This window comes from Molossus molossus, unplaced genomic scaffold (genome assembly GCF_014108415.1).
Source record: "Molossus molossus isolate mMolMol1 unplaced genomic scaffold, mMolMol1.p scaffold_m16_p_22, whole genome shotgun sequence".
NCBI lineage: Eukaryota > Metazoa > Chordata > Mammalia > Chiroptera > Molossidae > Molossus > Molossus molossus.
Window position 1 is genome coordinate 36,146,110 of NW_023425358.1, and position 23,210 is coordinate 36,169,319.

Here is a 23,210-nt window from a genome sequence, read left to right on the forward strand (position 1 = left end):
TCATGGGGACAGCCTACCGTGGGTTCAATACTCATCTGCAAAGGGGCCCAGGCTGCTGAGTTAGGGGCGCCTTCCCCCCAGGCTACACTCCCACTGTCCCTCAACCCCCACTCTCCCGCCCTCCTGGTGCCCAGTCTGAGATAGAGAAGAAGCCCATCCCTCGAGTATAATTCGCTTTTTAATGGTAACGATGTGTGTGAATGACGGAACGCCACCGCCGTGCGCAGATGGCGGTCACGGAATACCCATCAAATGCATTCTGCCCAAGGAAGGGAGGGAGGGCGGGGGCGGGGCTGCGAGCTGGCGGCCCTGCCCCTCGGCTGCAGGCGTGGGGTCCCCGACGGCCTGCACACGCCTCTTGAACGGTAAGCAGATCGAAAGCACAGCAGCAATAATACTGGGTTAAGTCCTTCCTTGCGTAAAACATCTGAATTAATTCATTGAAGGTATCAAAAATATACCCTGTAAACCAATACATCATTTACACCTGCCTTCCTTCCCACGGCTGCGGCAACGAAGTGTGGGGACAACGTCCAGCTCCCCGAGCAGTGCTCGCCCCAGGCCGCACCCGGCCCTTTCGCCCGCCCGTCCGGCCTGAATTGGTTTCCAGCAGTCTCGGTGGCTGGGGCAGCCCGTGGGGACCGGGACGAGCGCGCTGGGGGCTGGACAGGGCCACGTCCTCCTGCCCAGAGCGCTAAGCGGGGTGGGGCGGAGGAAGGGCGCAGGGGCTGCTAGCTCAGTTTAGACTTTGGTTCCAAATGCGTTAAGGGGGGGAGGCAGTGGCGTGGGAGGTGCGTGGTCATCCTGCTTTGGGTCCCTGGCCATCCCAGCTTCCACGTGTGGCCACCACACGCTGGCTGCGCCGCCTCCCCGGCCCCTCCCCTCCCGAGCACCAGGTAAACATCCCCTGAGTAAGGTCACTGCACAGGGCCAGCCCGGGGCGGGAGTCCTAGTTAAGGCTTTAGACAGGCAAGGATGCCGGCTCTGGACGGACGGATGGACAGACGGACGCACAGGCAGACTCGGGGGCTCCTTCTTCAATCAGGGGAGTCGGCAGCCGCCCGCTCCTCACCTGGCCGCTCAGGGTGCTGGCTGGGCCCTGGTGCCACCCCACCCCATGCTGACGGTCACTCGCTGTCAGACAGTGTCTCGTACTGCGAGCAGAGCAGCGGCTTGGGCTCCTCGTCCCAGGCGTGATGGGGGCCGGCGAGGGGCCCACTGCCGGCCTGGAGGCCCGGTGGGGGTGGGGAGGCCATGACACCGCCCTGCAGCCGCATGATCAGGGGGTTGTAGGGGAACGGTGTGGAACCTGCCAGCAAGACCAGAAGAGACCCGGGAGGCCCTGGTGAGCCAGGCAGCCCCCACAGGCCCACCCGCCACACCGGATTCTGGGGCCCGGGCCTCCTGTGCCAGACAGCTGTCCTGGCCCCTCTGAACCCTGGAAGGCTTCTCAAAACTGCTGCCTGCCCCCCCTCCAGCCATCACACCCTGGCCACCTGTCCCTGGCAGGACCTGGCTTTCCTGCTCTGCCCTGCCCTTTGGGTCGGCTCTGCAGCCAACAGACCCCTCGAACCCACGCAGATCTTCCCCACCCAAACCTCAGGCACCTCCTCCTGCTCATCAAGAAAACCGGCGCCTGGCAGCCACCCGGCCCTGGGACGGGGCCCTGCCCACCCCCCTCTCTCGGCTTCCTGGGTCTGTTCCCTCCACCCGGGCCCTTCCCAGACGCCCCGACTGCCCAAGCAGCTTCTCAGCACAGGCCTGGCCTCAGCTCCCCACACAGTAGCTGCTCAGACAGCTGGGGGGGCCCAGGGCGGGGCCTCCGCCTGACCCCCCGGTGCCCACCTGCAGACGAGGGCCGGTCCTCCCACACGCGGTTGGTAAGCGGTGTCCGGCGGCTGCAGTCACCCTCTGAGTGCACCGAAGAGACGGAGGGTGGCCGGTCCCCAGAGGCCAGGCCTGGGGCCGGGGACTTGGCTTTTCGGCTGCTGGGTCTGCCAGAGACTTTGGCTTTCCCGCCGCCGCCTGCAGGAGACATGAGCGAAGGGGCCATGTTGTGATGCCAAGACCACTCACACCATGGGGGGAGGGGGCCCCTAGGAGGGGCCTGGGTCTCGGGGTGTCTACTGGAGGGACTGGATGGACTGTCTGCAAAGCCCCCTCCGGCTGCCCTGCAGCCCACCTACCCACCTAGCGGCTGAGACCCTGAGCATGAAGCCCCAGGCCTCTGGCTTGAGCCAGACCACTGCCCGGGACGGCGCTGAGCCGGCAGACAGCGGGCCCTGTGCAGGGAGCCAGGACCCCCGAGGCCAGGGACTCAAGTCTAGAAACGTCTCGAAGCTGCAGGGTGCAGGTCAGACAGACAGACCTGCGCTCTGCCCAACCCTTGCTCTGATACACAGTGTGCCCCGGGCACAGGGGAGCTGGCCCCTCTGAGTTTGGGACTGGCACACACTGGTCTCCTCCCATCAGCCCTAGGGCCAGCAGTGGACATGCACGGGGGCCCCGGCAGGCCTCTCAGCGGTGAGCCCAGGGTCCCCCCGATCTACAGAGAGTGGGCGGGCCTCACTCCAGCCTGATCTCCCCCAAGGAGACACACAGACAGGGTGGGACACGGCACCCCCATGTCCAGCAGGGACGGACGGGGGAGGGCAGGGCCCGGGCGGCAGTGTGAGTGTTTTCAGAAAAGCAGCTCCTTGGGGCCTGGTGGGCGAGGGGGGCCGGGGCCACGTGGACACGCGGGGTGCCGGCACAGCTAGGGGGTCAGCCAACCCCAGAACCCCGTCAAACACGCACAGAAACAGAAGCTCTAAAGCTGGAGGGGGTCGGTGAGAGGCACTGGAGGCAGGAGGATTAATGACACCAGGTGGGGACAGAGGGGGCTGGGGGGCCGAGGCAGAGGCGGCCTGCAGACCTGGCGAGGTGAGTGCGTGTTCGCTCCGTCCGTCAGCAGCGGTTATGGGCATAGCAGAGGGCAGGCCGGCACTGGCATTCAGAGCGTTAAAAGCATTGGCGCCGAGCGGGGGATCCTCCCACTGATCATATTTACCCATGAGCGCCTTTCTAATAATGGCCTCCAGCCCCATGTTGGTGCTGGCATGCTCCTGCACGGCCTGGCTTCGGCAGGTCATGAGGCCTGGGAGAGAGACACACGGGCCAGGGGGACAACGGAGAGAGGGCAGCGGAGAGGGAGAGAGGGAGGAGAGAGAATACACAGTGAGCACATTTTGGCAAAGCAACACGTTTGTTTCTTCATTCCCTACCCCCCTGGTTTTCCTGCGTGCTGGGGTGGGGGCAGGGCTCCCGCGGACGGGGCCCTGGGGCGCTCAGGCGTCCCTGGGGTGGGGGTGGGGGGCTGGTGCCGCCCCAGCCTTCTTGCCCCTCTGCACTCTGGGAAATTGGAGGCCCTTTCTGCCCCCCCTAGTCCTAGCTGGGGCTGCTCCTTTTTCAAAATTCTGAGTGGCTTAGAAAGAAGGGGATCAGAGGGCCCCCCTGTTTGGGAAGGGGCCATTGGGAAACTAAGTCAAGCCAGAGCTTGGTACTGGGCATAACACGGGAGTGGCAGGGGGCTGGGAAAGAGACTGGGGGGAAGGTGACCAGGCAGCCCCCACCCCCATGCCCCTGCCCACGAGGCCTGGGACCCTCAGCCCCGTCTGCCCCCAGCTGGGCCTAACTCTCCCCACCCGGGAGCCACAAGGAAAAAGAGGTGCAGAGAGGACGGTGAGGGGTTGTAGCCATGCAGTTACGTGCGTGCAGGGGACAGGGCAGAGCTGGAGACTACTGGACGGCCGCCCCGGCCCGGACACCTGGTCAGAAAGGGCCAATCGGCACACTGGCCCCAGGCGGATCTCGCCACACACCCGCCCCGAAGCCACGCCGACGAAGCCCCTTCCTGCGGGCCAGGTGTTCCGACCCTTTCTTTTCTTCCCGTGACCCAGTCCGGGGGTTTTGCAAACACCGGGGGAAGCGTCTCTTTGCAGAGTGTTTTGCTAAACCACACGCGGCCGGCACCGCCCCAGCGGTCAGCCGTGGGGCAACATCGCCGGGAATGTGAATCTGCTCTGCGCGCGCGCGGACGCCGAGCGGGCCAGGCGCGCCTTCCTGACCCCCCTCGTCTCAAGCCCCTGCCGGCCCGCGGAGGCAGCCACGTGGCCGCTTCCGTGGCCACGGATTGGCAACTACAGTGTTTCTTTTCTTCCTTTTAGTTCCTCTCACTTCCTTTGAATCCAGGGGACGCCATTGCGCTGTGTCCTGGCCACATTTCATCAGCACTTAAAATACAAAAAGGCCACGTCCTCAAGAAAAAGCAGAGTTCCCAGCACGGTGAGGCTGACCGCAGTCCCTGCAGTCCTACACTGAGCACACACTGGGCAAGGGGGGAAAGGTCACACGGGACACAGGCCGTGACGCCTCCGGTCAGACTGGGGTCTCAGTGATGACACGTGGTGCGCCTTCTCCCCAAGGTCACGCTCGTAGGGCTGACCCTGCGGGGCAGGAAGCTTGCCCATCACCGTCTGGCATCTCCAGTTACAAAGTCTGAAGCTGGGCATCAGCCAGAGAGACCAGGATCTGGGCAAAGCTTTCTCGTGGGCATTAAACAGCTTAAAAAAAAAAACGTCAAACATAACTTACAAGTGTTAGCACCAATTTCCAGTGTACCCTTGGTGTGAATTTCTCTAGACATACATTGGCACCCATGTGTCTAGTTGCCTATGTCAAGATTTGGAACATTCCAGAAACATTTGTTTCTAACCATCTTGTTGTTTGGGACAAATTTTGTCTCCTCCCCATTGCTCGAGGTTCAGAGAAACCCCCAGTGTCTCTGAGGAGACAGACACGACCCGGTCGGGGGACCCGCACTCGGAGGCCCTGGCTGTCCTCTGCTGACCACAGTCCCAGGGACGATGGGCCCCAGGGAAGGTCAGCATCTCCCCTGTTCCCTCTGACCACAGCACAGAGCCAACAGCCCTGCAGACACCCGGTTCCCCCACCACAGGGGGCCCGTCCACAGAGGGCACCAGCCCCCAGTCTGCTCTGGGCTCAGACCCCGAACATCAGACTCAGACCTACCTGGCCCTCCCCCAGAAATTCGCAGTGTGGCCCCTACCGGAGGCTAGGGTCCAACCCCAGGCCCTCACAAGTCCAAAATGTTATAGAAAGCTTAGGTTTTAGCTTAAAATGTGTGTTTCCGACCCATCTCCATAATACACCGTATTATTTCTCCAACTCCCTGGCTTGAATTTTCAAGTCAAACGGACGCTGTAACTATCAAGTGCCCCGAGTGAGGGCCATTCCCCCAGTCCACACACTCACATCCCCACCCGAGCGCAGCAAGTGACCAGGTGGGTCCCCGGGGAGCCGTGTGCGTCTGTCTGAACGCACCGGGGCCTCGGAGTTTTCCCTCCAGACGGACGCCTCGCTGGCCCCCCTGCAGGGCCGGTTAGCTCAGAGGGGACACACCGGAACTAAGAAAGGTCCTCTGTCATCAGGCCTCCGGCTGGGGAGAGGATCCAGTACCCTCCGAGGCCGGGTTTCCCCAGTCTCCTTCCAGCCTGAGTCCCCAGGGCGCAGCTGTGCTGGGGAAGGGGCAGGGAGGGGGCTGGTGGCCGTGTAGCTGGGGCTGGGTGGTTACCTGCTCCGGTGATGGCAGGCATGTTGAAGATCTCTGTCCCAGGCTGGCCGATATCTGGAGGGAGCGGGAGGACGTGGGTGAGACTCACAGCAGACAGTTCTGGGAAGTCAGCCCCGCTGTCGCCTGTGTGGTCTCGGTGAGGTGCACACCTGGGAGCTGGTTCATGCAGAACGGGTCCTGCTGGGCAGGTCCTGAGGCCGTGTTTCTAACCAGCTCCCTCGGGCTGCCGGCCTGCGGGCCTGTGCACCGACGTGCCCAGGCTCTGGAGGTACCGGCCTGGCCCAGTGACTATCTGCGAGGTCCCTAGTCCGGTCCCAGCAGGAGAAGAGCCTCCGGGAGGCCTCAGCTCTCCTGGCCAGCGAGGCTTCCTGAGACCGGGGACTGTGACAGCCTCCTGTCATTTGCTGTCCTGGTTCACGGCACTAACCCCGTGAACGGGGCGACCACTGTGAACGGGGGACACACGGGCCCTTGTCGGGCTCTGACCCCAATGCTTGGTGCCCGTACGGGGCTGAGCACAGGCCGTTCACGCTCGTATTCCCCGAGTGCCCCCGTGTGCGGGCACTGTCTAAGGTGCCGTGCTCTGTGCCAGGTAGCGCCCCAGCAGAGAACACAGGTGAAGGGCCGTGGCAGGGGCGGGCAGCGGTCCACCTGGCCCACCTGGCTTTGGGAAGCCCCTCCCCCAACCCGGCTCCCGGCCCCACAGGTGGCCTCTTACTGTATTCTGGCTCGTTCCGGTTGTGGGTGTTCAGCTTCTTGTTAATCTCCTGTTTCTTAGACTTGACCATGGCGGAGTTGCTTTCGGTCAGCTTGCTAAAGAAGGCTGGCGGCTGGCTGGTGTTGCCTGGAGATTTGGAGCCCATCCTGCTTCGAGGATCAGACACCCGGGTCAGTTCCCTTCGAGTGGAGCTTGCACACCTCTGATGACGGGGAACTCACCCCCTGAGCTGCCTTAGAAATTCAAATCCAAACTCCTCCCAGGGCTTGGCTGCATCCCCACCCCTTAGGGACCACATCTCCTGCACTGTCCCTGCAGCTCACCTGTCCTGGAATCTCTGGAGAACCCCAGCTGCCCTGGTGGGCCTGTCTACCTGCAACAGCCCTTCCTGCCACACACACCTGAAAAGGGACTCAGGAACCGGAAGTCGGTTCAGACCATGTCTCTCCGAAGGCCAGCGGGCCTAGCTGTGTGCCTCTGCCCCACCCTGGGCCCCAGCTCGGTCCACCAACTCAGCTCATTTCTCTAACCCGTGTGCCAGCGCCGGGGCCTGGCCTGCCCTGAGACACCAGCACAAGGGCCGGGAAAGGGCCACGGAGGCCCCCCGGCTGCACACTGAAGCCTTTGCTAATCTCGAGGCCGAGGGAGGGCCAGGGGCTGGGTCCTGAGCCTCCACGGTGCTGGGGGCTGCCAATAGGTACCTGGGCTCCACCGGCTCCCCGTCCCGGTACAGCGGAGGGTACATGGCACTCCGGGGATGCCCGGGCTCTGCCATGCCCTCTGGTGGGGACACAGGCTCGATGCCGTCCTCACTGCTGGCCAGGGCTGACGTCTTGCTCGGCTCTGGAGACCTGAGCACAGAAAGGGTCCCGGCTGTGGTCAGAGCTCGGAGCTCTCCCCCGAGGGGGCGCATCCCTCGCTCCACTCCGCTCAAGCTGGGCTCCCCCTACGCCAGGGCTCAGCACGCTTTTCCCGGGAAGGGCCAGGCCGGTCTCCGGTGTTGTGGGCCACTTGTGGTCCGTGCCACATGTTCTTCTCTTTTTGTTAACACTTCGAAAACGGCAAGCCACCCTCGGCTCGTGGACTGTACGCAAACAGGCCGCGGGCGGGATGGGCCCATGGACACACGTCTGTAGATACCTCCTGCACCCCAGAGCCAGGTACCCCACGGTCCCCCCAGCAATCCTGCCGTCTCCCCACCTCTGTCTCACTCAGCCGGTGCCCCCCACCCGGAACGGCGTCACCGCTGGAGCTGGGGACCTTCCCTCTCCTCTGCAACCCCGAGGGGCTAGGGGTGACCTGGGGCGAGTGTGTGTGCCCGCTGGGAGGCTGCTCTCAAGTCACACGGCTCTGGTTCAAATCCCAGCTCCGCCACTTACTGGCTGTGTCCCTGTGGGCAAGTGAGTTCACTTCTCACGCCTTAGATTCTTCATCTGTGAAATGGGGACAATGCTGCCTACACTTCCTGGGGCTGTGGTGAGTCCTGGTTAACACGTGTTAGGTGTTTGGCTCGGTCCCTGGAACCCACGGATACCAGCTATTATCTCCCGGCCGGGACCCTGAACCGGTGCTCCCGTCTCCCCGGGCCTGTTTCTCATGGCGCACTGGCGGCGGGAGCCACTCACCTCTTGCCCCCCTCGCTGTGCGGGGAGCCACGGGCTGGGGCGCCGTGGTCCGGGGGCGGGAGGTAGAGGTCACTGGGGGGGCGGCGGAGGTCCAGGACGGGGCAGCTGGCTCCGGGGAAGGAGTAGAGGGGCGTGGGGAGGGGGGCGCTGAGCTGCTGCGGGTGATGCCTCGTGTAGTCCTGCGTGATGACCTCCTGCGGGCGGGGGAGGGGCACCGGGTCAGGTGGCAGCCATCCGCCTGCCAGAACACTCCGTGGGGCGAGGGCTAGACTGAGCTCTGGGGTCCCCCGCCCAGCAGCCTCAGGGCCCCGTGGGCGCGGGGAGGGTCCACCCGCTGGCGGGGGTGGGTTGGGGGCTCACGCTGAGGCTCCGTCAGCTGGAGGGGGGCGGCTGTGGAATCTATTTTGAGACTCGGGGATCCCCGAGCCACCCCACCAGGACTCAGTTTACCCATCAGACCAAGGGGTGTGTGTGTGTGGTCTTCCCTCCGCCCCCACCCCAGGGTCTGGTCCTGCCCCACATGCGGAGGTGATGGGAGGGGACAGGGGGGGTAGTTACACTGATGTGCTGAGCCAGGGTGACCACCCGCTGGTGCCCTTTGACCCCGGGGGCGGCCTGGAGCAGCGGGCTGGAGGAGGGCTGGCTCTCGGGCAGCGGCCGAAGGTGCGGGAGGTGTGCGGCCTCGCCACCCAGTTTCCCAGAGCCTGTGGGCAGAGCAGAGTGGTCAGGGGTGGGGTGGGCACGGTGTGTGCCCAGAGAGCGCCGTCCTCCCGCGTGGGTGCCTCGGTCTCCCTGTGTGTGATGGGGTACGACGGTCTGTCCCGCAGGGCTGTGGGGGTGCCCGCGCAAGGAGGGGCCCCACCTGGCTGCTTGTGCCTCAGGTCCACCTCCAGGTGGCTCTTGTCGAGCTCCTCAAGGTGCTTGGGGAGCCCCTTCTCATGGGTCAGGCTGGGAGAGCTCACGGGGCTGACGGCCTCCACCCCATCGGGGCTGTAGCTGCCGCCATGGTAACCTGCAGCAGGGAGAGGCTGAGGGTCAGGCCGGGCGGCCGCTTGAAGCCGGGCTGCCCTCCCAGCCCCCTTCCCTGCCCGCCACACTGGCTGGTCCCCCAGGCCAGAGTGGGGTGTCTGGGCGGATGGAGAGAGGGGCGAACTGGGGCAGAGGCTGCTGGCTGGCCAGGGGTTGGGGTACACTGAGAGAGGAGAGAGAGGACAGAGAGAGACAGATGGAGAAAAAATGAGAGACTGGGACCCACAGGCAGACAGAGTGAAAGATGGAGACAGACTTAGGGAGACAGCGAGAGAGAGACATGGACGGACAGACAAACCCAAAGGCGTGGGCAGAGGGGCAGGTGTGGGGAGGGCGAGCCAGTCTCTGGGGCAGGGGTGCATCAGCCGTGATGGGCCGGAGGGAGTGAGGTCAGTGGGGGGGTGTGGCAGGGTGACCCTAGGCAGCCTCCGCAGCCCCTAGTCCTGTGAAGAGGCACCCCGAGCTGGGGCTGGAGGTAGGAGACAGGGCACAGAGGACTCCCCTTTTCCCAGATGCGAGTGGCGGGTCAGCAAGGGGGAGAGGGAGCCAGGGCCTCCCGGGCTCCCTGACAACCTGCACAGGATGCAGGGGTCGGGCTCCCAGCTCCTCCTGGGAAGTGGGGCGCCCCCCCTCCCCGTGGGCAGGTGTCCTTCAAACCAAATGCAGCCATCCACACGGCGTACATGGAGCCCGAGCCCGCAGCCCACTCCCTGCTCCCCAGACGAAGGCGGAAGGGGGGCGATGGGGGCGCGGTGGAAGTCAACACCACAGATTCATTCATTGAAGGAAAAAAAAAGCAAAAAATCCAAAAAAGGAAATCAAAGAAAACCATGATAAAATGATGTGCGGATGATGGGGCACCCCCCACGCTGGCGGGGGCGGGCGGCAGCTCGAGGGACCGTCAGCGTGCAACCAACGAAGACGCGTTTCCAAACCAAATACCAAAACCAACGAAAAATGGGAGGGAAAATAAAAAGCAGAGATCTGGAGATATCTCTAGGCCACAAGACGGGGTGGGGGGGCGGCGGGGCCAGAAGTCTTACCATCGCGAGGGGAGTCGTTGGCCAGCGAACCTCCTTCTCGCGACCCTTTATCGTGAGCAATTTGACGCATGATTATCGCGTCTATGAAGGTGGCCGCTGTCAGGGTGGTCTTACCCAGTGAACGGAGTTCCAACTCCTGGATGGAAAAGGGTTTACTTTGAGTCTTTTCCCGGTGCAGGTCGGCGGCCGGCGCGGGCGGCGCGGGCGGGTCCGGGCTGGCGTGGTGGGGAGCGAGGGTCTTCGCCGGGACGCGGGTGATGGCCGCGTGGCCGGAGCTGGGCGGCGCCAGGGCCCGGGGCTCCGAGCCCTTGCCCGGGGAAGAGGCGGGCTCCAGCCCCACCCGAGCCTGGGGCTTGGCGAGGAAGGCGTGCCCGGCATCCCCGCGGGGCCTCTCTGGCCGGCTGACCCGCTGGGCCTCTTTGGGCAGCAGGATGGGCTCCACGAGGGTGGGGTAGACGCCGTCCAGGGTGCTGCTCAGCGGGCAGTGGGTGGTGGGTGGGAATGTGGCGGCTGGGCGGACAGGCGAGGAGGTGGAAGTGGACCTGGGGGAGGAGAGGGGGGTCAGGGGACTGTAGGGGCCACAGCTGGGGTCTGAGTCACTGTCACTCCTACACCCGGGGGGAGTCCCTCTTCCTGGAACAGCTTCTGCATTCCCCATGTTCCGTGGGTAAACCCACCCTCCTGACGCTGGCCTGCAGCACCCTGTGGGGCATGACCGTACCTTCCTCACTCACTCACTCACTCACTCACTCACTCACTCACACACTCACTCACACACTCACTCACGCATTCACTCACTCACTCACTCACTCACTCACTCACACACTCACTCACACACTCACTCACGCATTCACTCACTCACTCACTCATTCACTCACTCACTCACACACTCACTCACTCACACATTCACTCACTCACGCATTCACTCACTCACACATTCACTCACTCACTCACTCACTCACACATTCACTCACTCACACATTCACTCACTCACACATTCACTCACTCACACATTCACTCACTCACTCACACACTCACTCACTCACACATTCACTCACTCACACATTCACTCACTCACACACTCACTCACTCACACATTCACTCACTCACACATTCACTCACTCACTCACACACTCACTCACTCACGCATTCACTCACTCACACACTCACTCACTCACACATTCACTCACTCACACATTCACTCACTCACGCATTCACTCACTCACACATTCACTCACTCACGCATTCACTCACTCACGCATTCACTCACTCACACATTCACTCACTCACACATTCACTCACTCACACATTCACTCACTCACTCACACACTCACTCACTCACACACTCACTCACTCACACATTCACTCACTCACACATTCACTCACTCACTCACACACTCACTCACTCACACATTCACTCACTCACGCATTCACTCACTCACACATTCACTCACTCACACATTCACTCACTCACACATTCACTCACTCACTCACACACTCACTCACTCACACACTCACTCACTCACGCATTCACTCACTCACGCATTCACTCACTCACTCACGCATTCACTCACTCACTCACGCATTCACTCACTCACGCATTCACTCACTCACTCGTTCACTCACTCACTCATTCACTCACTCACTCGATCATTCACTCATTCATTCATTCCATCACTCCAACACTTTTAATTGACCTCCTATTAGGTGTCAGAGACACAGCAATGAACAAAACAGACAAAAACAACCTCCACCCTAGCTGAGAAGTCAGACCCTAGACATGTTCACGTGCAAACTAAACCCTATCAGAGTGTGGCGACCGCGCGAGGCAGCTGGGTGAGACGAGAGACCCCCGAGGACAGGCCGAGCTTCTAGGAAACGACACTGTCATTTTGACACTGTCATTTTTCATAATGGGAGTCGTGGGGGTGGGTCCTGATTTAGAGCAGGTGTGAATGGAAAGAGCATCTAAACAGGCCCGTGGGCAGGGAGGGATACTGGGAAAGCCTCCTCCCTGAGTTAAGCTCTGCCCACAGTCCTTAGAGTATTTGGTGTTTGCCACCAGAGGGGATCTGGGCTCCTTGTGAGAGTAAGTGGGCTCTGGGGGCACTTCTTCTATCTTAAGAGAACCTCTGCATTTTGTTCAGGCAAGAAGGACACCATCTCATCCTCGTAGGGCCTTGCTGAATTATGGAGAGGATTGGGGGGGGGGGAATCTCTCCTCATAGCCCACAGTCTCTCATTCTCTCCAGACTCTTCCTGAACCCAATAGTTTGCCCGCCTACTCATCCATCCACCCAGGCAAATCCTCACCTATCTACCCAACTCACTTTCCATCCACCCAACCCATCATCCATCTACCCAACTCACCATCCATCCACCCAGCCCATCATCCATCTACCCAACTCCCCATCCATCCACCCAGTCCATCATCCAACTACCCAACTCCCCATCCATCCACCCAATCCATCTACCCAACTCACCATCCATCCACCCAATCCATCTACCCAACTCACCATCCATCCACCCAATCCATCTACCCAACTCACCATCCATCCACCCAGCCCATCATCCATCTACCCAACTCCCCATCCATCCACCCAGTCCATCATCCAACTACCCAGCTCCCCATCCATCCACCCAATCCATCTACCCAACTCACCATCCATCCACCCAATCCATCTACCCAACTCCCCATCCATCCACCCAATCCATCTACCCAACTCACCATCCATCCACCCAGCCCATCATCCATCTACCCAACTCCCCATCCATCCACCCAGTCCATCATCCAACTACCCAACTCCCCATCCATCCAACCAATTCATCTACCCAACTCACCATCCATCCACCCAATCCATCTACCCAACTCACCATCCATCCACCCAATTCATCAGCATCTACCCTACTCATCTACCTTATCCACCCACCCATCTACCTGACCATACACCATCTACCTGCTCACCTGTCACCCATACACTTACCCACTCATCACCTCTTCATCTACCCATCCATCCATCCATCCACGTATACATCCATCTAACCCAATCACCCATCTAGTTACCTCCTCATTCACCTACCTGTCCTCTCATCTACTCATCCTGCTACATACCCACCCATGGTCTGTCCAGCATCCGTCCACCCAGTGCCCACCTACTTACCTCCCATCCAGTCACCACCCACCATCTACCTACTTCTCTACCCATCATTGCCCATCTATCCCAACTGGTGGGTCAGCTTGGGCATGCGGCCACCTGTATACATCCACCACCTGCCCGCCCGCCAACCTGTCCCCTCCCCGTGCCAACCTGGCCCACCTCAGGACTGTGGGCGTGCTGGGCTCCACGGAGGTGACGATGCCCTTCATGCTCGTGTTGTGCAGCACGCTGGGCCTCTGCTGGATGGCGTCCTGGGTCCGGGGCGAGATGGGCGAGTGCTGGTGGGAGTGGGAGGCGGGGCGACTGCTGCTGCTGGCCCCACCCCCACCGCCGCCTCCGCTGCTCTGCTCTGTACCTGGTGGGGACAGGCTGTGGTGTCAGGGGGCAGGCCTCACGGGGCCCATGGGGGCCCACGGGGACTCCCAGGCTGGGGCGGGCTCTCAGGTGCCTACCAGGTCTCCAGATGGGTGCGTGCTCCACCGTCGTGGTGGACGTGAGGATGGACTTCTCCCGCTCCCGTTCGCGCTCCCGATCACGGTCTCGCTCCCGCTCCCTCTCGGATGAGGGTGTGGTGGCGGGTTTTGTCAAGTGAGTGGGACCCCCTGGAAACCAAAAGGACTTTGGCTCAGCCCCAGGGTCCAGGAAGGGCCTGGATTTGTCTTCTGGGGTGGAACAGACAGGGCGGGGCATCTGCCTGAGGACATCCAGCCAGCCAGGTCCTCGGCCCCCAGGGTCCTGACCCAGGACAGGGGGCTAAAGGGGTTACCTGGGGAGAGTGGGGAGCTGCTGAGCCGACTGCTGAAGTGCTGGGGTGCGGCGGGGAGGTAGGCCAGGCGGTCCATGGCGGTGGCTGGCGTGCCTGGTGTTGGGGGCACCAGCACGGGCAGATGTGGCACTTGGGACAGGTCGATGATGCCTGTGGGAGGTGAGGGGCGTTGTAGCCACGGGGAGGAGGGGCCCCCTGGTGGGACCACCCTACGAGTGGAGGCCTCGGTGCCCTCACCCCCCCACACACCTGGGCATTCCCTCCCAGGTACGAGCGCTGCTCCCGCAGGACCCTTTGCTGAATGCCAGCTGCTCCCAGCGCCCACTCCCTGCTGCTCCCAAGCCTGAGTGGTTGTGCCGGGCGGTCAGCCTCTCCCCCCACCCCGGTACTGTGGCCCTTCTTGCTTTCAGCCTCAGATCGTTATATTCACTCCCCATCTCTGAAATGCCCGGTGAGACCAGTTCTCCAACCGGAGCCTAACGCGTGCTCGGGCACCCGGAACGCTCGAGAAGCTTCCCCAGAGGACGGCTGCAGTACGCGCACGCAAGGCGACCCCAGGCTGTTTGCAAGTCAAGGGAACCACGATCCCCACAGCCTCTCCTGTCCATCTTTCTGGTCACCTCTAGGACGTGGAGGCACAGCACACAGCGGGATGGCACCCTCGTGCGCACGCGGCGCACACCCTCCCCCGCCAGCGGGATCTGCATGTGCCCTCGGGGCAACCACACCACCAGACCTCCCAGAGGACCGGCTCTCAGTGTGCCCGGTGCCCTGCCGCTCGCCTGCCCCAGCACCGGGCGCCACCCACCTCGCGGGCCGGCTGCATAGTTGAGCGCCAGCGAGGACTCGCGCGGGGACAGGCCCCGCAGCATGTCGGCGCGCTGGGCCATGGCGGTGGCCGCATCGCGGTGCATCTGCTGCGAGGTGATGTAGTCGTTGATGATCGTCTGGCGGTTCTCCAGCGCTGCCGTGTCCGGGTAGCCGCGGATGAGGTAAGGCGGGTACAGGTGCGGGTAGGTGGGGTTGGGGGCCAGGTGCCGGGGCAGGTAATAGGCAGCGGCTGCTGGGAGAGGGGCCCAGCGTCAGAGCACGTCACCCCACCTGACCTCACGGCCCCCACTCCCATACCTTGACAGTGTCTCCCAAAACACCCAAGACAGAACTGAGGCCCCCCAGTAAAACACAGTCGCTCCCCAAACACATGGGGAGCTCTCATTGACGGTGTTCTCTGGGTAGACGTTCTCCCAAACACGACATCCGAAAGGCGGATCACCAGAACACCGAGGGCACGGGCGCCCTTCACACAGGTTTTCTAGTCAAGTCCTATTGGGGAACGCCCACGCTCAAGCCTTCTGGATATGTTTGCAATGTTAAAGGTGCTGACAAGTCCCGCAGGAAAAGAAACCACTGAAAAATATTTAAGCCAACGTGTCCCCCAGACTCGTACGAAATTCTAAGCCATCAATTCACACGGTTGCACCGTTGGGTCTCCCCCGCTGTCTGCCTGTTTCCCCAAATAGCGGAGCCTCGCTGATGAATGAGGAGCCCTTGGGCGACGCCAAGGAAGCCCAGCCCCCAGCTTCGGGCTCTGTGGGTCCCCGATAGTCACCTGCATCAAGGGGGATGCCGCGGGGGATGGACGTGGGGTCGAAGGCCAAGGGGATGTGGCCGCGGTACAGGTCCACTCCGCTCACGCCCCGGAAGAGGTGCTCGTAGGGTGAGATGGGGTGGGGGTGGTGGTCGGGCACAGAGCTGTGCGGGGACTTGGCAACCTCACGGGGTGTGGACGTTAGCTTCCGATCCTGGGACGCCTTGCTGGAGGAGAGGCTGCCTGTGGACGCAGAGTGGGGATGGCATCAGACCTCGGCGCCCCTGCTGTCCCAAACCCAACAGCACCGCCAGAGGCCAGTGTGTATGGGGAGCTACTGGGCGGGGGGTTTCTGGGGTCCCAGGACCAAGTGTTTTCATTTACCCACTTATTTGCCTCTTAGTTCTTTTTTTGTTAACCCTCACCCCAGGATATTTTTCCATGGATTTTTAGAGCGAGTGAGAGGGAAGGGGGAAAAGGGAGAGAGAGTGAGAAACATCAATGTGAGAGAGACACATGATTGGCTGCCTCCTGCACCACCCTGACGGGGCCAGGGATCAAACCTGCAACCCAGGGCGCGTGCCCTTGACCTGGAATCAAACCCGAGAGCCTTTGGTCCTCGGGCCGACGCTCTAGCCACGAGCCACACGGGCCAGGGCTCGTTTTTGTTTTTAATCATTGTCTCCTTTGCTTCTTTTTGTAATTAAAAAAAAAAAAAAATCAACATTCATTCAATCAATCAAAAAAGATTCCTGGTTGCCCCCTGGCCAGTTTGGCTGAGTGGTTCAAGCGTTGGCCCTCGAACCAAAGAGTCCCGAATTCGATTCCAGCCAAGGGCCCGTACCTCAGTTGCGGTTCGTCCCCGGCCCTGGTCGGGGTTGTGCGGGAGGCAACCAGTCGATGTGGCTCTCTCAAGTCGATGTTTCTCTCCCTCGCCCGCCTCCACTCTATCTAAAGATAAATGGGAAAAATATCCTCGGGTGAGGATTAAATAAAAATAAATAAATACAATTATTCTTTACAAAAAAAATATGTGTGTGTGTGTGTGTATACACACATATATGTATGTGTGTGTGTATACACACACACACACACACACACACACACTCCCGGAGCCTCTACCAGTTGCCAAGCCCCATTTGAGAGCTGGGGCTGGGCCAGGGAACAGACCCAGCGGATGGAGCTCCCGCCCCCAGAGCTGACGTTTCACGTGGGAGACAGAGGATAAACTAGTCATCAAGTGAGGGCCGCAGAGCGGGGAACACGGAGTGTGAATGAGTGTGGCCAGCATTGGGGGGAGCCTCCCTGGGGATATGCTCTTGGACAGAGACCTGAAGGATGACAAGAAGCCAGTGAGGTGAAGATCTGGAACGGGGAGGGGAGCAGCAGGTGCAAAGGCCCTGGGAGCAGAGGAGGCCCCTGGCTGGGCCTGGGGCGCATCATGTACTCTGCACAGAGGGGCGGGCAGGCCCACCCTGCGGCCCCCGGGGCCAAGGTGGGAAAGGTCGGTTTCCCTTCCAAGTGCAGCGAGAGGTCACTCGAAGTATCTAAGCAGCGGCATAGTCGGATGGACGCTCGTTAGAAAAGTACGTCGCTGCCGTCTGAGGAGCAGGACGGGGTCGGAGGGCAGCGGGGAAGCCAGGTGGGAAATGGTGGAGGAGAGGGGAGGGTTCTGAGCAGGGTCTGGAGCAGAACCCATGGGTCTCACAGACGGAATGGATGTGGCAGCGTGGCGGGTGCCCCTGGGTCCCCACTGAGCTGAGTGGAAACAGGTGGTTTCCCGAGATGGGAGCCCATCCCCTCCCCACCCCCTGCACCCACACACCCTCCTGCAGGCGTGGCGTGGGTTCCCGGGTGGTCACGGGTGAGCCTCGTGGCAGGTGGCCAGTGAAGGGTGCCCCGTGGTCCTCGTAGGTCAAGGGGCTCTGCCGTGGCTTGCCCAGCTCAGGCACGATGACGGGGGCGCCCCGGGTGATGGAGCCCCCCGAGCCGCTGACCACCCCCGGCCGGCCCTTCAGGCTTTCCTCGTAGCAGGCGCGTTCCAGCGCCCGCGCGTCCATCACGTCCAGCGGGTGCACGGGCGGGAAGGTCCGGCCGGGGCTGCCGATGATGGAGCGAACGTCATGCTTCTTGGAGCTGGTGGAGGATGAGCCGGTGTCGTACTTGAGCGGGGTGCCCTGCGGGATGGGGGGGAGCACCAGCTGCATAACTCTCAGCCTCACTGCTGGGCCACACGTGGGAAGCCACACCCCACACTGGAGGGTGCAGTGGCCTCAGATGAGCACACCCTCCCTGTCCTGCCCTCGGCCCCAGAGCCACCTGGGGGACGGCACAGAGGTCAGAGGTCAGCCTTCCCTGGAGCAAGTAGGGGACCCCGTATTGGCCTTGGGGTTCACTGGAGGGCCAACACCCCACGTGGCAAAACCCTTCTTCCAGGCTGTCTGCCCCCCCACATCCACGGCCGAGCCAGGAGATTCAACAGCTGGTTCTGGCTCCTCCGCCCCAAGCCGTAGGCTGGGAGGTCGGGGCTGAGGTTCATGTTTGCTCACTAAGCAGGAAGGGCAGCTGCAGACACCGGTCAGGTCCCAGCCCGGCCACCTGTGAGGAGGCCCCCCCGTTCAGAGCGGCTTGGGAAACCCGGATGCGGAGGGGCCCTGGGTCTGCGAGTAACACAGCCCCGTTTCCTCGGGAATGTTTTTCATTCCTTTTGTAAGAAAGGGCAACGCCCTCGTTTAAAAGAGAATATTCTAGAATCAGGCCGGCGTCCCTGTTGGATCCGTGATGGACTCCTGCCAACGGCCCCAGGGCCCGGAGGCCAAGAGCCACACTGTCCCCTGGCCCTCGGGAGCCCCCCACAGCTTCTGCCGTCCCCAGGGAAGGACCATGGCCCTTCGTGGTCCCCACTGGCCAGCTGCTCTCCCCGAGCCAGGCCGGGCCTCGTGGACGCTGGGGATGGAGGCCGCAGAACAAAGATGCTGCAGGTTTGGGGGCAGCTGGATTTGAGACGTACACCTGTCACGGACGTGCCGTGTGACCCCGGACAGGCTGCGGAACCTCCTGAACTGCTTTGCTCAGAGAAAGTGAGGGCCGGGCAGAGCCCCTCATCCCTCATCACCAGCTGAGCCCTGGGGTCTCGGCAAGCTGCCTGACCCTGGGCGTCTGCGTGGAGGGTGGGGATCGAGGGTATGAACCTTGTGGGCTGCACACCCGCGAGTGAGGTCGCACTTTGCACAGAATCTGGCATGCACACGGCGAACGCCCAGCACCCAGCAGCTGTGTGACTTTGGGGCTCCGTTTCCCCATGTGCAGAGGCCAGGGCAGTGCCCGCCCATCCCCACGGCCCCTCCGGAACCCTGGCCCGGCCAGGCTGGTACCTGCGTGATGGAACCCTCCTTGAGCGGCCGCGGGGCCAGAGGCAGCTCCTCGCGGGGGATCTCGTGGATGGAGCGGCCAGCCTCCTTCACCGTGGCCACCAGGCCCTCGTGGGCCGGCTTCAGCTTCAGGGGGCCCTTGTAGGCCTCGGCCAGGTCCCGCGGAGGCGGCGGGGGCGTGCCCTCCAGCTTCAGGAGCTTGGCCTCCCGGCGCACGTAGTCTTCCTGGGCCTCCACGTAGGACCGTGGGATCCCTGCCGAGAGGACGGGGTGCTGCCCTCATACCCGCGCCCCACCTGGCGCGCCCTGACCTGGGGGTTTGGGAGCCACACCACCTGGGTTCAAATCCCACGACTTCACCTCGCTGAGCCCAATGTCTCCATATACTAAATGGCAACATGGACCGGAACACCTCCCTGGCCGCAAACCTTAACGGGATAATATGAAGAACTGAGACGGGGCGGGCAGCGGGGGGCTCCCCAGGTCTGACCGCTGACCCTCCCACCGACGGCGCCTTCCTCTGCGTAGGTACCCTGCAGCGGGCTCGGGCTAGTGCGAGCACACAGTAGGCGGTCACTACGAGATGTCTGCTCGCGAGGCGGGTGGGGGGCAGTCTGTTCCCTTTTTCTTTTCAAATAAGAAATGCCCAGCTCCCCGTTTCGACCTTGTACCGGTCACGCACACGGGCACGTCTCCCCTCGGTCCCCGCCCTGACTGTCACCTCGTCGTAGCCACCCTGAGGCTCGGGGAGCGGGGGTACCTTGCGTGATGGAGCCGCGGATGTGGTGCTGCTCTTTGAGGTGGTGGGGGCTGTGTCGCTCAGGGGGGATGGCTCGGCCCATGAGACCTGGGAAGGACCAGAGCATGGTTAACGTGGGTCCCTGAGCCGTCCCTGGGCAGTGACGGGCCAGGGGCACAGCCACCCCTCCCAGCAGTCCCCATGGTACAGGGGGTGGTGGCAGAGAACACAGCAAGCGACGGTCCCATCTCCTGGGCCCAGATAGAGTCTCGGAAAAACCCAGCCTCAGCCTCCCCCTCTGTAAATGGGGCCGGCCATCCCCCCATCTCCCTCCAGGGGGCGCTGAGAGACAAAGTCCTCCTGTGCGGCTGGACCCAGCCCCAGGCTCCCTGGCGTTTCTGGGGACTGGAGCAGGCTGGACACCCACCTTCGATGCTGGCTGAGGTGATGGCCCTGCCGACGCGGCCCTCCATCATGTCGTAGGTGCGCTTGGGGGCCGCCGCCTCGTGGGCAGGTCCCGAGCTGCTCCTGCCGTCCTCCTTGGAGCACTGAGACACAGACATGCCACCTGGAAACCAGGCCAAGCTCACGGTGAGGGCCCGCCACGGGGCGATCGTGTGCACAGGCCTGAGGCCGGCAAACCGGCCGGTCACAGCCCCCCGACCATGCAGCAGAGAGCCGGCCCAGCTGGGCCCTCCCGGTGGAGTCCAAGACCTCTGGTCCAGCCCAGGGGCTGCGGACAGGGCCCTGCCCACCTCCCTCGGGCCCTGGGGATTTACAGACGGGAGAGGCAGGCATGTCTCCTGCCGAGCCAAGCGGCCAGGCGTTCTGTAAGCAGGCATGTGCCCTGCCGTGAGCCTGTGCAGACACGCCCACACACAGGTGCGCACATGTGACGTGAACATGAGCACACGCGCGTGTGAACACACGGCATGCACCCCCCTCCGTGTGCTGGTATGGGTCTCTGTGCGTGCAGGCGTGTGCCCAAGCATGTGCACCGCGACAGGTCCACGTGGGGAAAGGGTGTGTCTGGCGGAGGGAGGGCGGGAGGCGTGTCCGTGGCACAGGTGCCCTCGCCAAGCCCATGAGCCCAGCGGGGTGAGGACTTGTAGCCAGGCTCACTGCCCCTGGACAGGCCGAGGAGCCTGGGAGGGCAAAGTCTTGGTCCCCGAGCTGGGGCCTCCGCCCCGGCTCTCAGAGGACTGGGCTTGGGCTCTGGGTGCCTCATGGGGTCCTCGAAGCACCTGCCAGCGGCCCCGGGTACTGCGGACGGGAGGCCAGCAGACCGTGCGCTGCGGCTATCGATTCTCCCCAGCATCAGCTGCTGGTGTTTGAACACAGCGCGCGTTCGGATACACGTGGAGACCGGAAGTCTGGCCGGCGGGCTCACATGTGTCCAGGTGCCCCAGGGACATAGCCCTCACTCGCCAGGTCGCCGAGCCCAGGCCCCCGGCTGCCCCGGCCACATGGCCAAAGGAGCATGAGAAGTTAAAAGCCCATTTAGCAGATGATAAACTGAGCCACAGAGGCCCAGGAAGGGACCTGGGGGCCTGAGTGGAGGTTCCGCTCAGCGCTCTCTGCCCACAACACCTCGACCGCCAGGCCCTCCGTCAGCGCCCAGGGCAGGCAGCGGGGACCAAGGCTGGCACGGTCCCCAGGCTGTCCCCACCTCCTGGCAGCAGGTGGTGTGTGCCTCAGCCACACAGTGTGGGGGCAGACGGGCACGGGCGAAGGCGGCGGAGAGGAGCAGGCACCCGCCCGCCAGAGGGGAAGTAATTCAGGGCCCGCAGCTGCCAGCCGCTGAGAGGGGCCCATTAGCAGCTTTTATCTCCACACCCCTGGGTGCTACAGCTGCCAGGAAATTGTCATCCAGCATCACTCCCTTAACTCCTTCCACGCAGGGCCCCTCAGCTGTGAGACCCAGAACCAGAAAAGAAAGGAGCGGAGGGGCCCCTGAGCAGGGTCCTGGGGTGCGAGGCGGGTCACCGGTCATCACCACCTCGGCCACGCACACGCTGTCCACTAGCAACACGTTTGTCAGAAGTGCTGGGCTGGGGGCCCGGCCTCCACTCCCCGGGCCTCAGTTTCCCCACTATGCTCCCCGCCAGGCTGGCTACAAGTGTGTTTCCTACATTGTAAAGAACTGGGCAGCTGAAACCAACCCTTACCTGCTGCTGGCTTGATTACCTGCAGGGACAGGGAGGTCACCACCTCTGAATGTGGTTCCTGGTGTGACCCCAGCCCCGCTTCCCTGTGAAGCCACCTCAATAGGCCACACACACTCCTCCCCTGACCTCGGGCTTCCTCTCCTCTTCAGGGGCCTGAGGGTGGCCCCGGGACCCCTGGGTGTCACCGAGCCTCAGCTTCCTCCTCCGTGACAGGACAACAACCCTCCAGCCACTCGGGGGTGACGGAGGAGCCACACGCTCCCCCCTCCATGGTTTCCCACCTGGCTGCCCTCTAGCCTCAACCCCGCTCTTCTGGACCCCTCCCCCACCTCCACCAGCTCCAGAAACACCGAGGTTTGGGGTTGGGTGGCCGAGCCACGCTGGGCGGGGCAGGTTTCCATGACTCAGAATTAACAAGGTGACGTCCCGTCTGCAACTCCTGTGCGCGTCCCGGCAGCCCTCGGAGGGGGACTTAATGTGTCCCCAGCCCTCCCAGTCCACGCCGGTCCCACGAGCCTCTCACGTCAAGTCTTTCCGGGGCAGCCGAGACACGGTGAGTGGGAGGGAGGGAGCCCAGCCCGCCCCGCCGGCTCCTCGCAGGTCCGGGGACAGAACTCACCCTCGTAGGACAGGACGTGGCCCTTCTTGCCCTCGTAGATGACATGGCCCTTGGGCAGGCCGTCCTCCCGACCGCGGTCCAGGCGGCTCGGGCTGTCCTCGCCGATGATCCTGGTGATGGTGCCCTTGTACAGGACGTCAGCCGGAGTGCCCTGGGGTGCGGAGGGCGAGTGTGTGGACGTGGGGGCCCTCCACATCCACACACGTGTCCACCTGCGCTGGCAGGACCCGCCTCGGCGACCTCCCAGAGCACGAGCGTGGGGGTCAGACTAGGAACCTGCTGTGTGACCGCTCGGATGTCACTCTGCCTCTCTGAACCCCAGTCCACACACCACACCAGAGAGCCCATCTCTGCATCCATGACTCTCAAAGGCACCCCGCACAGACCCGCTGTCCCGAGTCAAGATGTCCCTCTGCTCCTGTGATTCCAAGAGCCCATTCAAGGGCCCAGTGGTGTGCCAGGCCTGGGACCATGAACACCCCGCCTCCCCGTGGGACTTTCTCTGCTGAGAAACAGCCCGTTGGGGGGCAGAGGCAGCTGCTGGCCGCCCTGGGCTTCTCCCCCCTACCCCGGTCTGCGCAGGGCAAAGAGCTGGCGCCGACTTCCCCAGAGACGCTCTGGTTAGAACCTCCCTGCACTTTAAACTGTTCCTGCACCGACCTGTGGTGTGAACAGGAGAGAACTTGGGTGTGAACCAGGGGCGGGCAGCCGCCTCTTACAACCAGGGGGCCGAGACGTCCTGTCAGGAGGCTCC

General features: G+C 62.7%; 1 protein-coding gene across 12 annotated transcripts in view; it reads right to left on the reverse strand.

Moving 5' to 3' along the window:
• Positions 1-336: 336 nt before the first annotated feature.
• NCOR2 (nuclear receptor corepressor 2) overlaps positions 337-23,210 on the reverse strand; it is a 172,213-nt gene continuing 149,339 nt past the window's right edge. For 4 of the 12 annotated variants that reach the window (XM_036276287.1, XM_036276286.1, XM_036276289.1 and 1 more), the window contains 20 exons: positions 22,457-22,607; positions 20,097-20,237; positions 19,691-19,777; positions 18,934-19,184; positions 17,385-17,736; positions 15,581-15,802; positions 14,780-15,034; positions 13,972-14,121; positions 13,658-13,807; positions 13,365-13,560; positions 10,162-10,589; positions 8,838-8,987; positions 8,534-8,679; positions 7,976-8,169; positions 7,052-7,201; positions 6,351-6,499; positions 5,633-5,686; positions 3,050-3,136; positions 1,846-2,025; positions 337-1,309 (listed from right to left, as the gene is read on the reverse strand). In XM_036276287.1, the coding sequence (XP_036132180.1) occupies positions 1,128-1,309; positions 1,846-2,025; positions 3,050-3,136; positions 5,633-5,686; positions 6,351-6,499; positions 7,052-7,201; positions 7,976-8,169; positions 8,534-8,679; positions 8,838-8,987; positions 10,162-10,589; positions 13,365-13,560; positions 13,658-13,807; positions 13,972-14,121; positions 14,780-15,034; positions 15,581-15,802; positions 17,385-17,736; positions 18,934-19,184; positions 19,691-19,777; positions 20,097-20,237; positions 22,457-22,607 (3,675 nt within the window). In that variant the 3' untranslated portion in view covers positions 337-1,127. The remainder of the gene's footprint in view (positions 1,310-1,845; positions 2,026-3,049; positions 3,137-5,632; positions 5,687-6,350; positions 6,500-7,051; positions 7,202-7,975; positions 8,170-8,533; positions 8,680-8,837; positions 8,988-10,161; positions 10,590-13,364; positions 13,561-13,657; positions 13,808-13,971; positions 14,122-14,779; positions 15,035-15,580; positions 15,803-17,384; positions 17,737-18,933; positions 19,185-19,690; positions 19,778-20,096; positions 20,238-22,456; positions 22,608-23,210) is intronic. The other 8 variants (XM_036276293.1, XM_036276292.1, XM_036276283.1 and 5 more) reach the window with 5 other exon arrangements.